Source organism: Leguminivora glycinivorella, chromosome 9 (genome assembly GCF_023078275.1).
Source record: "Leguminivora glycinivorella isolate SPB_JAAS2020 chromosome 9, LegGlyc_1.1, whole genome shotgun sequence".
NCBI lineage: Eukaryota > Metazoa > Arthropoda > Insecta > Lepidoptera > Tortricidae > Leguminivora > Leguminivora glycinivorella.
In genome coordinates this window covers 5,153,276-5,171,049 of record NC_062979.1, presented here as the reverse complement: position 1 = coordinate 5,171,049, position 17,774 = coordinate 5,153,276, and the positions used below count along the sequence as shown (strand labels likewise).

The 17,774-nt window shown below is 37.7% G+C and overlaps 1 protein-coding gene across 3 annotated transcripts in view; it reads left to right on the top strand.

Annotated features, from left to right (window-relative positions):
* LOC125229548 (serine proteinase stubble-like) overlaps positions 1–17,774 on the top strand; it is a 303,951-nt gene that overhangs the window by 34,518 nt on the left and 251,659 nt on the right. For all 3 annotated transcript variants that reach the window (XM_048134415.1, XM_048134414.1, XM_048134413.1), the window contains exon 2: positions 2,177–2,256. In XM_048134415.1, the coding sequence (XP_047990372.1) occupies positions 2,238–2,256 (19 nt within the window). In that variant the 5' untranslated portion in view covers positions 2,177–2,237. The remainder of the gene's footprint in view (positions 1–2,176; positions 2,257–17,774) is intronic.

Genomic DNA, 17,774 nt, shown 5'->3' with positions numbered 1-17,774 from the left:
AATTTTGCTAGCAGCACGCGTTTAATATTTTCAAAAATTATGAACTAATCCGCGATTGAGTTCATACCTCCTTGATGGAAAGTGAAGACAGAGCCTATAAGATGTAGGCGACCGGTTCAGTAACTAATAGTCTTATTCACTCTTGCTCGAAAGAGGTCGAGGTCATTTGTCAGGGAACACAGATGGCGAGAGAGCATTCCATATTATGACCATTCCAGGTTCGTATCCCGGTAAGGGCATTTATTTGTGTGATGAGCACAGATATTTGTTCCTGAGTCATGGATGTTTTCTATGTATATACGTATGTATTTATCTATTTAGAATGTATATCGTCGCGTAGCATCCATAGTTTAAGCTTTACTTAGTTTGCCCCTCAATATTTATTTAATAAATAAATATTATAGGACGATCTTACACAGACTCACTGAGTCCCACCGTAAGCTCAAGAAGGCTCGTGTTGTGGGTGCTCAGGCAACGATATATATAATACTAGCTTTTGCCCGCGGCTTCGCTCGCGTTAGAAAGAGACAAAAAGTAGCTTATGCCACTCTCCATCCCTTCAACTATCTCCACCTAAAAAATCACGTCAATTCAACGCTCCGTTTTGCCGTGAAAGACGGACAAACAAACAGACACACACACTTTCCCATTTATAATTTTAGTTTGGATACAAATACTTGTATACATAGAAAACATTCATGACAGAAACAAATATCTGTGCTCATCACACAAATAAATGCCCTTACCGGGATTCGAACGCGGGACCGCGGCTTAGCAGGCAGGGTCACTAACCACTAGGTCAGACCGTGCGTCAAAAAAAATTATTTATTTATTATATCTACCATCATCACGACCAAAGATATTTTTGCGCCAAACTGTATATTTGGCCTTCTTCCCATCGAATAAAGTGCAATGATCTTCTCAAAAGGCGATAACACACTGATATATCCTTGTTAACCATGACTGTAGTCTGTTAAGCATGAATGACTTTTTTGCGTGCCCCCATTGAAGAGTATTGAATCTTTTTATAAAGGTAACGCTACATGATAGTAATTGACGTGAACCTATTGAGGAGTATTATAATGGCCTGGAATTAATGATGTGGTTATACATGAAAGGATGCAGTAGTTTGATTAATGGTGATAAGAACCGTTGTAGATTTTTTTTGATATAACGTTATTTACTATGTTAACGTGATTTTATTTAGTTTATTGTTGTAAGGAATAGAGTCTAGAAGCTTCAGTTACTTGACTCAAGTCATTGACCACTGAAGCTAGCTAGATTTGATACTTTTTATAAAACTTGTTTTAAATATTATTTAATTTTAACAGGAGAAATACCGTTTTTTTCACATTTTTATTTTGGATTTCTGATAGATCTCGTCAGGATCCTCTCAACATCAAAAGTTTGACTAAATTATTAGTTCTGTGGCAAAGAATTAAGTCCAAAATTAAGTCCAATCAGCCATTTGATCAGGTATTCTGGAGGTCCATTGGAATAGCGCATTACAGGGCAATCCTCTATTATGTACTGGATTATTTGTGCAGTCTCGCCACAACTGTTGCAAGCCTCACCGGTGTTTATAGTAAGCGCAGCGGCTATGACCATCTTGTCTTGTCTTATCTTATCTTATCATATATTATCTTATCTTATCTTAATTAATCTTATCTTATCGTCAGGATCCTCTCAACATCAAAAGTTTGACTAAATTACTAGTCCTATGGCAAAGAATTAAGTCCAAAATTAAGTCCAATCAGCCATTTGATCAGGTATTCCGGATGTCCATTGGAATAGCGCATTACAGGGCAATCCTCTATTTATGTACTGGATTATTTGTGCAGTCTCGCCACAACTGTTGCAAGCCGGGAACTCCACCCATCCACACCGGTGTTTATAGTAAGCACAGCGGCTATGACCATCTTGTCTTATCTTATCTTATCTTATCCTCCTGGGGTTCAATGTCCTAATACTAGGACAAAATACCTACGATGGAATTTGAATCTACGTCAAATAGAATTGAGTTGCTTTTGTTTTGATTCGTTCGATTTTCAAAAAAAATTAATTCAACCCTGTTTTATAGTACCATTGATTCAAATTTGATCGGCAAATTTTTTGTATGGTGGGTCGCTAGATGATCTTATCTTATCTTATCTTATCTTATGTTACATTGTTGCAGGGTGCGTGTGTAGCAGGCGCGCCACGAGCGGTGATGCGCCGCGAGCGCCCGGGACCGACACATGAATGCCCGCGCACCAGGTCAGTATGCCAACACATCTCTATCGCTCTTGCGATGCGCGACAGAGCCAGACTACATTTCTGCGGCGTTTCGCGTCGCAGAAATGCCATTCGGCTACGGGGCGGCGACATGACAATATTGATGTAAAGCAGCTGCGGCGAGTGGCGGTCAATGGCTGCGAACGAAAGACCTCATCGCTGTGTTTTGCTCCAACACTGGCTGGCGCTCGCAAAAACTAGTGCCGTGGGATTAGTTAAATCTTGGGATTAGTTGTCAAAGCGGACCCCAGGCTCCCATGAGCCGTGGAAAATGCCGGGATGATGCAAGGAGGATGATGATGACTGGCTGGCGCTCGCCGCTGTCGCCAGACCAATGTTTTTTTTTATCTTTATTTAATGAGCTTAGCTAAGAGACGATGTCGCTCCATGATACACATCAGGAGTTCTTACACTAAAATATTAAAAATTATACAGTTAATTATTTTCGTCTTCGGATGCCCAAAATCATCATATTGTCATACCTCGGACACTGGCGATCAAATATATTGAAAGAGGCGCATTCCTAGCACACAGTCTTAGCTCGTGTAGGTGAACGCGTACTATGCTTGTATGAGTGAAATATGACAGGTCGACTGTTCGCGTTTTTGACAGGCGGTAACTGTGAGGTAACCGAGAGGGGGTGGGCGGCACTTTCAGCGGGGAGCGGGAGTGGCCATACTGTACGATAGTACTCTTTATTATACTGTGATACTGTATAGAGCCTTCGCTTCCCTTGATTGCGGGAAAGCCAAGATTCTATTACAGCAGTCATGGTTTCATGTGGTCGGGTCGCAAGGCACAGCATTGAGCGTGAGTGTAAGACTCGTTAGGCCCTCATCACATGGGGTGTAAGACCGGCCTTCTACAGTATTTATTCATAAACGTACTCTAGAGTTATCAAGCCGATACATTTCGTTTGTCCTCTATCACCCCAATACGTCGGAAAGGGACAAACGAACTTTATCGGCTTGAAAACTTTAGAGGACGTTTATGAATAAGGGGGTTAAAATTTATCCATACTAGTCCATACTTCCATACTAATATTATAAATGCGAAAGTAACTCTGTCTGTCTGTCTGTCTGTCTGTTACGCTTTCCCGCTTAAACCACGCAACCGATTTTGATAAAATTAGGAACAGACAATCTTTAGACCCTGAGACAGAACATAGGCTACATTTTATTTCGAAAAAAAGGGATGAAGGGGTTGAAAAAGAGGTTGAAAGTTTGTATGGGATTTCTTAATTTTAAAAGATAAAACCATGAAACTTTATATTTTAGCACTTGATAAGAAATCATTGAAAATCTTGATAACGGATAGGGATAGGGATAGGGATAGGGATTGGGATAGGGATAGGGATAGGGATAGCGATAGCGATAGCGATAGCGATAGCGATAGCGATAGCGATAGCGATAGCGATAGCGATAGCGATAGCGATAGCGATAGCGATAGCGATAGCGGTACGGATACGGATACGGATAATATGGGTATCGTTAGAGGGATACGGATAATCGGTCGGCGGTCTCTTACAATCAATGTGCTCTAAGACGATCGTTGTTTGCTTGATTGAAGATTACGTTTGCGATAAGTATAAGCAAAATGTAAAAAAATTTAAGGGATAATAGAAAAAAGTACTTTTTACCCACCGATCATAGTGTCGAAATACGGGCTATGTGGGATGTTTATAAAGGTTTCCCCAGCGTGTATATACAATTACCTACGCTGTGGTCGATGTGTAATATTTCTACAATCATTGCAAGCAAAAGTATTATGTGCAATCGAAATAATCGCAGATAAATATACCTACAGAGAAACCTAAGGATCCAAATGAAAATCTTAATGAATACTTTTATTACGCGGGCGAAGCCGCGGGTAAAAGCTAGTAATATTCATTGAGCGCTTCATGCTAGCTCCACGGAAGGTATTTTTGCCAAAGAAATTATTTGTATATTTAGTGGAGTTATTGGCCTTCAATATTGAGCCAAATAGATGTAATAGTGTTATATATAAGTCTCAGTCAGCTGACAAAGCCAAGGACCCCATGCCTCATTTAAACTAGATTGTAAGACAGCGGAAAAACACCTGAATATGAACGTTGTTCACCAGAATATTCAGGGTTTTTCCAGCAAAGAATTAGAAGTAGGATTATTTTTAGATAGTAATAATGTTGAAGTTATGTGTATTACTGAACATTGGTTGAAACAAGAACAGTTGATATTTGATTATGTTAATTTTAAATTAGCTAGTTTTTTTGCCAGAAAATCTGCTGCTCATGGTGGCTCCCTTATTATTGTTAAAAATTGTATGAAGTGTAAAGAGCGCAAAGATGTTGTAAAATATTCCATAGAAAGAACTATAGAAATTTCATGTGTTGAATTAGACAGATATATTATTGTATGTGTTTATAGACCACCATCAGCTGACTTCAGCATATTTGAATCTACAATGGAAAATGTTCTGAATTTAGTATGCAAGGGCCAAAAACATGTTATTGTATGTGGAGATTTTAATGTTAACTTGCTCGAGTCATCTAGTAATACTGTTAAAATGTTCTGTTTGTTTAAATCATTTAATTTATTTAATTTATTTCTTGAACCTACCCGGGTAGGTGTGACTAGTGCAACATGCCTAGATAATATTTTTTGTAACTGTGAATGTATAGATAAGAAATTATTTAACTGTTTTCATTCCGATCACAGCGGCCAAAGGGCAGCTTTCTTAAACGTTATTCATGATACTCCACAAACAATAACATATAGACCCATTACTGGATCTCGCTTGGAATCATTCAAAAATGAAATTCTACATAGTTTGTCTATAATACCATTTTCGCATTATGACTGTAATCATTTGTATCAAGATGTTTTCAATGTAATTCTTAATCAATTTAATAACAATTTCAAAGTGAAATCTATTAGTGGGTCAAAAGTTAAAACAAAGTTTAGTGAATGGGCTACTGTAGGTATTCACAAAAGTAGAAAAAGACTTTATGAACTTTATGGTGAGAGAGAGCTGAACAAGAATTCAGAATTCCTGGACTATGTAAGAAACTACTCGAGAATTTTCAAGAAAGTGTGTTTAACTGCCAAGAAAAACTTTATTAGTTCTAAATTGAAAGTGTCGGACAACAAAGTGAAAACAACTTGGAGTATTATAAATAAAGAAGCTGGTAAATGTAAATCACGCGATTGTCAAGTCAACATTGTATCAGATAATCAACAAATAGTGTCGAACAGCGATGTTGCCTCGGCATTCGAAGATTATTTCTCAAATATAGCCGTTAACACCACAAAATGTTTACATTCTTCTGCGGCTCAAGCCCATTCATTACTTTGTGCTAATGTTAAGAAATGTAATAATTCATTTGAATTTAGTCAAGTAGACTCTGTAAATATTGTTAAAACATTCAAGTCACTCAATTTAAAGAAAACGGAAGACTTATGGGGAACATCAGTTAAAGTAATTAGTCATGTCATAGATATAATAGCACCTTACTTGGCCGTAATATATAATATTTCAATTTCACAAGGCACCTTTCCAGATCTTATGAAATGTAGCAAAGTCATACCGCTTTTTAAATCGGGTGATTCGAGTGATATAACCAATTTCCGTCCCATATCAATACTTCCTGTACTAAGTAAAGTCTTTGAGAAGCTAATGTTAAATGATCTACTGGGACACTTCAACAGACATAGATTACTTACAAGCAAACAGTTCGGTTTCACAAGGGGCCGTTCCACGACCGATGCTGCTTCGGTACTCATTAAACATATATATAATTTTTGGGAAAATTCTTGTGATGCAATTGGCATATTTTGTGATCTTTCAAAAGCCTTTGATTGTGTGGATCATGGAACGCTCATTTTGAAATTAGAACATTATGGTTTGTCTATAAATGCCCTAAACTTTATGTCTTCTTACCTCAGCAATAGAACACAAACAGTAGTTGTTAACAAAACTCGCTCTAGCGGGACTGTAGTCCAATTAGGAGTGCCACAAGGCTCAATTTTAGGTCCATTCCTGTTTTTGGTTTATATAAATGATTTGCCATGTATAGTGAAAAACTTTTGTGAAATAGTACTTTTTGCTGATGATACATCACTGCTTTTTAATGTTGACCGAAAATCTACGGATTACAATGTAATTAAAAGCACGTTAGCTGATGTACTGCAGTGGTTTACTGTCAACAATTTACTTCTTAATTCTAAGAAAACCAAATGTATTCGATTTTCTCTGCCGAATGTTAAACCAATCGATACAAAAATACTTTTGAATGATGAATGCTTAGAGATGGTAGATACAACACTGTTTCTTGGTTTAACATTGGACAAAAATCTACAATGGAGTCCTCATATAAAGAAACTAGCAAGCAAATTAAGTTCAGCCGCATACGCCGTTAGGAGAATCAGGCAACTGACTAATGTTGAGACAGCTCGCCTAGTGTATCATAGTTATTTTCACAGTGTAATGTCATACGGTATTCTGGTTTGGGGCAAAGCAGCTGACATACAGACTATCTTTGTATTACAAAAGAGAGCCATTCGTTCTATTTACAACTTAGGAACACGTGAATCAGTAAGAGAACTCTTCAAAGAAATTAATATCTTAACTGTAGCTTCCCAATACATTTATGATAGTATAATTTATGTTGTTAAGAATTTAGACTGTTTCACTAAGAATTCTGATATCCATAATTATAACACTAGAAACAAAAATAAGCTTGCCATAAAGAAGTTTCGTGTCCGTAAAGTACAGAAGTCATTTGTTGGGCAATGCATTCATTTTTATAATAAGTTACCTGACACTGCTTTGAGATTACCCCTCCCAGCTCTTAAGAACTACTTAAAAAAATCATTGATGTTAAAGGCTTATTACAGAGTCGAGGACTATTTGACAGACAAACATGCATGGCCCGAACCAGAAACTACAAAAAACGAATAGCAATTAAAATAATTGTATTATGTAATTGTATAGAGGACACAGTTCAGATAAGAAAGCACATCAAATATTTTATATTTTATGTTGTGTAGGTAAATTACATATTTAATGATATTGAGATTCATATTATCTTTTTCTTCTATGACAATTTGATATGTTTTCTCTGAAGAAGAACGACGTATTATTAAGCAATAATATAATTTATTGAAATTGATTTCCATAGAGTACCTAGTCTGTTCATATTCTTTGATGAATACTTTTGCATGTTAAATTGTATGTTGTTATTTAATGCATGTTAATTATAAGATGTAATGTTTTGAAAAGAAGTTGCCCGCCGAGTTTCTTGCCGGTCCCATAGTGGATACCCCCTCCCAACTGAGGGGGACTGAAATCTTCTCGAGGCTGAGGCGTAGGGTTAGAGCCGGCGTAGCTTTATTTGACGTTCATATGCGCATCAGATCACGTGCACGGAGTTCCATACAATTTCGTTATTGTCCACACACACTCTTATTTTTACGATTATATATTTTTTCTACTTAGTCAACGCCAATACCACTTGTAAGTACAGGGTGCGTAGCCGAATGTCACAAACGCTCACGAAACGAAACACTCGTAGATATCTATCTCTATCGCTCTTGCGTATTGGCGCGACAGGGCCAGACTACCTTTCGCGGCGTTTCGTTTTCGTTTCGCGTCGGAGAAATGCCATTCGGCTACGGCACCTGAATGGCTAAACAAAATACTTTCATGTGTTTCCGTAAAAATACGATGATTTTTTTTGCGTTACATCTGTCTGTAAACGAATGAAAATGGCCATACAAAACGCTACTTTTACGCTCTCTTAATTTACCTGTAACGAAAACCAATTATTTTAGACCCAGAGCCCAGGCCCGCCAGACCTTCCTCAAATTCTCAAGGATGAAACTTTGGGACAATAAAGAGTTCATATCGGTGGTTAATGTGTGCATATTTTCTAGTTCGGCCCATCGGCCAATTTTTTGCTATCAAGTGATGAAGGTGAAAAAAAAAAAGTGCTTACTTTCCTTAAATTCTCAAGGCTGATTTTTATATATGTGTTAGAGCACGTTGTTAGAAATTGGTTATCATCAATGCCAGACCGTTTCCGCTGGCCATAACTTTTACCAGACGCGACAAAGTTGGCAAAAAACGACTCTAACTTACCTCATTTTCTCAAGCCTGATTTTGATATAGGTATGATACGCAGGGACCTGTAACTAGACCGTTTGTAAGCAGCCAGACCAATCGGATGGACCCAACCATCCGCCAGACCGACTTAAAGTTTCGATATGAGCATTAGTAGAATTGAAATATTCCGGGTCTATAAAAGCTAAAAACTTGAATTTTCTACATTAAGCTACGTGTATATTGTATACTTGACGTAATAAGCGACTTTCAAAAGTCTTACTTCTAAGGAAATAAAAAAATGAAAGTTTATATGTGGTGCAAGATTAATTTTAAGCTATGAATTTTATTTACACTGCGTAAGTACATGTTTATTTTATTATAAATATAAATTTTACCAGACGCGACAAAGTTGGCAAAAAACGACTCTAACTTACCTCATTTTCTCAAGCCTGATTTTGGTATATGATACGCAGGGACCTGTAACCAGACCGTTTGTAAGCAGCCAGACCAATCGGATGGACCCAACCATCCGCCAGACCGACTTAAAATTTCGATATGAACATTAGTAGAATTGAAATATTCTGGGTCTATAAAAGGTACACGTAGCTTAATGTAGAAAATTCAAGTTTTTAGCTTTTATAGACCCGGAATATTTCAATTCTACTAATGCTCATATCGAAACTTTAAGTCGGTCTGGCGGATGGTTGGGTCCATGCGATTAGTCTGGCTGCTTACAAACGGTCTAGTTACAGGTCCCTGCGTATCATATATCAAAATCAGGCTTGAGAAAATGAGGTAAGTTAGAGTCGTTTTTTGCCAACTTTGTCGCGTCTGGTAAAAGTTATATTTATAATAAAATACACATGTACTTACGCAGTGTAAATAAAATTCATAGCCTAAAATTAATCTTGCACCACATATAAACTTTCATTTTTTTATTTCCTTAGAAGTAAAATTTTTGAAAGTCGCTTATTACGTCAAGTATACAATATACACGTAGCTTAATGTAGAAAATTCAAGTTTTTAGCTTTTATAGACCCGGAATATTTCAATTCTACTAATGCTCATATCGAAACTTTAAGTCGGTCTGGCGGATGGTTGGGTCCATCCGATTGGTCTGGCTGCTTACAAACGGTCTAGTTATAGGTCCCTGCGTATCATATATCAAAATCAGGCTTGAGAAAATGAGGTAAGTTAGAGTCGTTTTTTGCCAACTTTGTCGCGTCTGGTAAAAGTTATGGCCGGCGGAAACGGTCTGGCATTGATGATAACCAATTTCTAACAACGTGCTCTAACACATATATAAAAATCAGCCTTGAGAATTTAAGGAAAGTAAGCACTTTTTTTTTTCACCTTCATCACTTGATAGCAAAAAATTGGCCGATGGGCCGAACTAGAAAATATGCACACATTAAACGCCGATGTGAACTCTACATTGTCCCAAAGTTTCATCCTTGAGAATTTGAGGAAGGTCTGGCGGGCCTGGGCTCTTGATCTATTTACTTTGTACTTGCGAAATAAATGGCCTGTCATCACACGCACTTAAAAATAAAATGATATCCCCTTTTACAGCATAGACTACCATCCATAGACTCCGTTTTATACACTGTACCGACTGTACTACACTAGATAAGGCAGTCTTTCAATTTTATTTAGCGAGGGTTAGACTTTTTGGTTACACCCTACAGTTTCCGTTGTGATGAACAAGCATATGGCCCGCTGGTTAGCAGAGATTTCATGAGTCAAAAATTCAAAATTTCGTACAAAAAGAATCTATTGTTATGCTTTCAGTAAAGTCGTCGTTACTTGACGGTACAGTCGAGTTCATAAATTTGTGTACATTTCTTTACCTAAACTCGTTGAAATAACGTAAAAAAATGTACGCGTATTTATGAACGCGACTGTATATGTAAACGTGACTATTTTTTGGATCCACAGCAAGTAAAATATCAATCTCAGCTGGTATTGTCATTGTCAGTGTGGTCAAACAGGGTCCTGTTTGCGTAGTCGAATGCACAAATGCTCACGATAATATCTCTTTCGTAGCTATCTATCTCTATCGCTCTTGCTTATTGTCGCGACAGAGCCAGACTTCATTTCTGCGGAGTTTCGGTGGCGTTTCGCGTCGCAGAAATGCCATTCGGCTACGGGGCCTGGCCTGAACTTACCTAGTCTAATGTACAAGTGGTCCGTATTTGACAGCAATTTAAAATTCACGCAGCATCCACCAAGTTAATTAGCGGTTGTGGACAAACTCATTACTCACCCGCTGTAATTCGTAATTAAATGCGGGCGGCAACCGGGGCAGTCGGTCATCGCGAATATTTGCATTTTTCGCGCATTATTTATTTATGTGCCTAGTGAAAGTGATTTGTTTTATGTGATGAAAGTTTATTGGATTTATGAAGTCTGATTGAAAGTTTTGTGTAAAATCCGATAGGTCGTATTTAGACGATTACAGTTATCAGTGATAAATTATCACTGCATTTCGACTGCATTATACAGTCGCCATCACATATATCTGGTGCTGTAGCCGAATGGCATTTCAGCGACGCGAAACGAAAAGGAAGCGCCGGGTAGGTACTGGTTCTGGTTCTGGTTCTGTCGCGATAATACGCAAGAGCGATAGAGATAGGTATCTACGAGCGTTTCGTGAGCGTTTCGAGAGCGTTTGTGCCATTCGGTTACGTACCCTGAGCGGCCGGGCGCGCAAAATATCTGAACACGCATGAGTGACGATCTTCTTTCTTTTACTCTCAGGAATGGAATTCGTTATTTTGTGGCCGCGTGACCACGAATTTAATTAGGAAACTGACCAGTCACTTTTACGTCAACGAATACACTATGAGGAAAGCCTTAAAACATAAAAAAAAATCAAAATAAAAAGTTCTACATTATTTTTAGTATTCGAACTATCAGCAACACTCAACTAACCATCAGTATTATAGACTTTATGCCCTTGTAATAAGAATTACAAGTGTAATGCTAACAGTGTTGCTGATTGTACCTACGTCTTTTATCTAAGTACCTACCTAATTTTTGAGACGCTAGGCGTCTTTAAAAATACCATATTATGTAATTGATATTTAAAAATACCCTGTCTGTTTAAACAGACCCATTGAAACATCACTCATTCTTGTGTTTCATCGAAAATCTTTATTCACACGTAACATTTTAATTTGCTCATTGGAGCCCGGTACCCTTCGACAGTGTTCCCAAAAATCAAAGGGGTACCGTTACCGAATCGTTTCTGCCCCAATAACTTTACACGTTTTCGGTAACTCAATATACGCAGTTGTCACCGGCATGTAAACATGCTTTAAAAATATTTATTATGTTCGTATAAATTCTTCGTATTTTATGGATATACTGTAAAAATGATTTTTATGATCAAGTGCATAAAAGTATATACCAATATTTTGGTTTTGAAGTTTATTACTTAAAATAAAATGTCATTTATTGTCGCAAATAATTTTAAGGTACAATTACTTAAGTACTTCAATAACGAATGTTTTTGTACCATAGAGTACGATGACTAATGAGTCCATAGTTACCCCTGGGGTCTCTCCAAACCCTTCAACGAAGAATCGGCTCTAGCCGATTAAATTTATATCGCTCGTTAGTATGAACAATAAAGCGTGAAAAAGCTGATTTGAACGCAGCCGTACGCATGTTCATACTAAGAAGCAATTTTTGGTGATTCCGCGATAAGTTTGGCGAGACCCCTAGGCGCCTTATATCAGAAACCTTATCTTACTAACATACGAGCCATTTTTTTTTCAAAGTTGTTTACCCACTTTTTTTGTAACATGGGTATAGGTATTACTATAATACTTAGAATCGCGTGGTCTTTCGACCATGATAGGAGAAAAAAAATGTCCCAAGACTTCCATACTTTTCAGACCATTCATTCGTTACCGCCATACAAAATGTATGAAAAAATGGTAACGGAATGGGAAAAAACCTTGGGACACTTTTTTTCTCCTATTAGATGAAAGAGCTCTCGATTCTGAGTGGAAACCACATAAAAATTTCCTAATCCAACAAAAATGGGGTGGATAACTAAAAAAATGGCCCATACAAAAGTAGCATTTGTACATATCCATAAATTTTTCATGTACAAAAGTTGGTATCTAGTCGAGCATTTCAAGTAAAATCTAGCGAAATTCTGTCCGTCGAGGGAAGCGAAATATGACGTGATATTTTACTCCCAGCTTTACATTTATAACGAGTTTCAGTCGCTTTGCTCCTGACATGTCGGAATGGTTAAAAATATTGCAGTTTATACGAATATTTTGCAAAAATGTCGAATATTGTGAGTGTGACACATGTCTGCGTGAAATTTTAGTTTTAAAGCGAAATAATATGGGAAATGTTGAACATATTTAAAGAATAATCTGACACTGACACTGATATACTTGCCAGAATGTGACGCTACGCACCCTTAGCCAAATGGCACAAACGCTCATGAAACGCTCACGAAACTATCTATCCATCGTTTTCATTGGCCGACAGAGCCAGACTACCTTTCGCGGCGTTTCGTTTTCGTTTCGTGTCGCAGAAATGTCATTCGGTTACGGAGCCAGATGCTATCCACATAGTCATCATGGCCTAATGGCCTCGTACATCTTAAATTCACAGATGATTTAAGCGGTATCTCTGATCGAGCGACAGCGTCGCTTGTTTCCTCACTATGTTCTCCCTCACCGAAAAGCGACTGGCAAATAACCGAAAAACTCATTAGTACGAGCCGGGGATGGAACCCCTTACCTCCAGATTGAAAGTCGCACGCTCTTACCGCTAGGCCTCCAGCGCTTCCGATAAAGCATCGGGGGTAGACCTACTGATGTCCAAAAGTCATCTTTTTCAATGCGCTTCTTATTAGCACAATACATATACAATAGTAGCTTTTGCCCGCGGTTTCGCTCGCGTTAAAAAGACACAAAAAGTAGCCTATGTAAGTAGCCTATAGAGAGTGCTCCATACCTTCAACTATCTCCACTTAAAATCACCACTTAAAAATCACGTCAATTCGTCGCTCCGTTTTGCCGTGAAAAACAAACACACACATTTTCCCATTTATAATATTAGTATGGAAGTATGGATATGGATAAGCACATAGCTAACATAAAATGCGCATCAATATATAACAAACGTACCACGTGTTCGCTGTCTGGATATACCTCAAGCTTAGAGAGAAAGTATATTTAAGGGCAATTCGTCCACAATATGTTCCGCTCCGGCCGTCGACGACTCGTGTGTTACACGATTATTGTAACAGACATAATAATGGCTCAGCCCTAATAAAAAGTGAAAACACACGAACTAAAGTAAGGCTTGGCGCACATGGGTGATGCAGTTTTTTCTAGTAATTTTAGGTTTTTTTCTTGTGCAATGGTCAGTTAGTATTATTATGTGTACATACTTAAGTTCGAATAATTATGTGATATTTTTGACGGACAGGAAAAATTATATTTCTACCTATTTACAGTTCCTTACTCACTCTGAGTCATGGATGTTTTCTATGTATATAAGTATTTATATATTATATATATCGTTGTCTGAGTACCCACAACACAAGCCTTCTTGAGCTTACCGTGGGCCTCAGTCAATCTCTGTAAGAATGTCCTATAATATTTATTTATTTATTTACTTAAGAGGTCTCAAAACACTGTTACCGCCTCATGTTTTCTCACACATATTGATAAGAAAGAGATGACAGGACGACGATGTTGCCACTTTTTAGTTTGTATTCTTTTTTGCCAAGCTGAGTTTTGAATGATTCACGGTAATTTTCATTAGAGTTATATTGACCACTTGTCTTATACTATACTTATATTGTCTACGCAACTTTGACATCCACCCGTCTTCTTCAGTTTCTTCGTAATCATGAAGCATGCAATTGCGTCGAAATATCGGGAGCTCGACAAAAATCCAAAAGGTAATCACGGTCTATATCCCGGTCAATATAAGTCATAAATTAAACTATACTGGTAGACAAAATTACTGTAGATTCAATTTTAAGCTCAATAAACTTCATCATTTCAGTTTATTGGCTATTATATACTAATGGATACTAATAAACAGACGTTTGTCGTCCACTTCATCAGTAAAGTGGATCTCTGGATCGACTATTGTACTTTCCAAATAGGCAAAATGGTGGTCTCGAATAAGGGTATCTGTCTAGTACTTTTATGGAACTAATTGTTCTTGTGTATTGTTGTAGAAATTTTTATTAAGTTTTGGAATACGTCGGTGGTCTACAATTGATGGTGGCAATCTTTTCGCCTTCTAGCGCCTCTTTTAGTAGGTTGCACTATTCAAGTTTTTGACAAACTGTAACCGAAAATCAGATCAACAGTGTAACTAGGAAAACATACATATTTTCTAGAAAAGAGGAACTTGATCATTACAGTTAGCATTGATTTGCTTATACGACAGAATGGAGTGAAATTTATACTTGAACTATCTGTTATTGACTTATTATTTATTACACTCGCGTTGCATGTCAATTACTCGATTTTTAAATACAAGACAAGGTATTGGCAAGGTCGGTGTCAAAATAAGCTGATGCCTATAAGAGTGGTTAATGGCCAAGCCAAGTGTATAAGCTCCTTAACGTAGTGATCACCCCCTATCGACAATCTTGCATATTAGTGCGATATACACATTGCTGATTCGTTTCCTACGTTGCGTAAATGATTGCCAACTAGGCACCTTGTTCTTGACTTCAAATGAGCCTGAAGAGATTTGAAATCCAATTTTAATCCGTAGGATTAATGAAAGTACTAAAGCTTTGCACTATGCAGCTGTTATGTTTAATTGGCAAAATGTTCTCGAACATTTTATAGTGCCATAAAATTTATTGTACTATGCTAATGTGATTGAAATGTAATATAATCGAAAATTGGCAGGCTTTTGCGTACCTATTGAGACGAAGAAAGTTTTATTACTTAAATACTTAATATAGAAGTGTGATTGGTAAAAGTGGAAACGAATGATATATTGTATAGTCATAAATACGGAGTTGCTATAATTATCAACATTTTATTGAAGAAACATGTCGTTACTATAACAATGACTTTATATTGTCTTAACTATGAAGACTTCAGTCTAATTACTGTTAAACAGTAGTTATTACTATTAGTAAGTTTATCGCGAGTGATCATAAGAATTTATGAAATCTGAAAAACACAGGAAAGGCAAGTAATTGCTCAGGCATTGCCCGACGGCCAGACGACCGGTCTGGCTCAGTCGGTAGTGACCCTGCCTGCTGTGCCGTGATCCCAGGTTCGAATCCCGGTAAGGGCATTTATTTGTGTGGTGAGCACAGACATTTGTTCCTGAGTCATGGATGTTTTCTGTGTATATATCTATATGTATTCATCTATTTAATTATGTATATCGTCGCTTAGCACCCCATAGTACAAGCTTTGCTTAGTTTGGTTGGGGCTAAGTTAATCTGTGTAAGGTGTCCCCCAATATAAAAAAAAATAGGCACAAATTGTTAGTGACAAGTGTCAATGTCACTATCTTCGATATGGTGAAATAGGCCACAGGAGGCCGCATCCAAACGGTTACTTACTACTTAGAACCAAAAAATACAACATTTTCCGTGACGTTTGGGCTGTCGAGTAAAGTTTTCTAAAAAGTCAAAAACTCATGATAATACTTACTACTTCCTTACTTACTCCGTTGGCTCAGTGCCCCAAAATGAGACTTGGCCTCCGATACAAGACAGCACCACTTTTCTCGGTCCTGCGCGACCTCTCGCCAATTTTGACTTAGAGTTCGCACAGATCCGCCTCCGCCATGTCGCTCCAGCGATACCTAGGCGTCCGGCAGGTCGTCCTCCTGCTTGGCGACACAGGTATGCTCTTTTCACCTTTCGATCCTCGTCCATCCTCTCTAGATGGCCCAACCAATGCTAATAGTAATATTTTAAAAGCATACCTAACAGTCGCACCGTCTGCGCCGGGCCTTAATTGCGGCCCTAGCAATTATACTAAAACTAGTGAAAGTGAAAAGATGCGGCCTTTTCGGAGGTTTCCAACGCAATAGCTGTCAGCGCGCCGTTTGCTTTCGGAATCGCAATCGACCGATTAATTCGGTGTACGTGACTTTACTTGCGATGTTGTTAGCGCTAAATGAATGAAGAGTAGGCTGCCACCAGTATTTTAGTAGGTACTTATGCCAGTAGGCACACTAAAAAATCTTTCCAATGCAATGAAATGAAAATACTAGAGATGCAACGAATAGTTGTTTGGCCGGATACCGGATACCGAATATTCGGCCTAGCCATCGGCCGAATATTCAGAAAGCAGAATTTTACCTACAATACCTACCTACAATTTAAGCAGGGAGCGGGCGCGTCGTGCAGGTTTTGACTTATTTCGTAGTGAACTTCGCGCGGAGTCCGTTTTTGTTTAAATGTTTATTTTTTTTAATAATAAAGGGCTATGATTATAAGTATTATAACCGTATCTGTAACTGTTTTTTTTTACATTTAATTTGTTTACTCCAAAATCATTCAATCAAAAATAGCACATCCGGTATCCGGCCGAATAGTACGTCACTTTCCGGTATCCGGCCGAATATTAAAATAAGGGCCGAATAGGCCGGATACCGAATAGTAACCGAATATTCGGTGCATCTCTAGAAAATACTATGTATATGGTACCTACAAGGTCATGTTAGGATTTAAAAAGGTCACTAAAAAGTTATTTTATAGTGAAAACATTAGATTTGAAAATCGACCAATATGGCATGCTAAATACAAGTTATATTAAAAACGAAAATTATTTTATTACATGTAAATGTAGAATAATATTTACTGTACATCAGTTTGTTTTTGCCGTTTACGGCGGAGGCATTTATTTTAATAACAGATTAATATCCGAATAAGTTTTGAATACGGCAGGCAAGTATGGATATGGATAGGGACGGCCTGATGTTTTATCATTAATCGCGCAACCATGCTTGCCTGGATGATCATCCGATTAAATAATGAAGTTTCTGGTTGACAACTGCCATAAATCTCAAGGTCAACCTACACTGGTTGTCCCGAGGCGACACTTGCCGAAGCAAAGTGCAAGTTTTTACAACTGACACGCCGACGAATTCACAATTACGTGTTAAACTCCACTTAATGGGACATAATTGAATTGTTTTACACCTTAAATTAAACGAGCCTTGCTATTTTTATTGCTTTTTTTACGAGGACATGAAAAATTTCACATTTTTTCCTCGCGTTAAGACGCTACAGGAGCGAAAATGTTACAATGGAAAGATACCCCTCTTTCAAAATCTGCATGAATTCTAGTTTAATATACTAGTGCTATTAAATGTCCAGTGCCATTAAGAACAACTCAGTTAAAAGATATTGCGAAAAAATCCGCGAAAAATTCCGCTCTCGACTG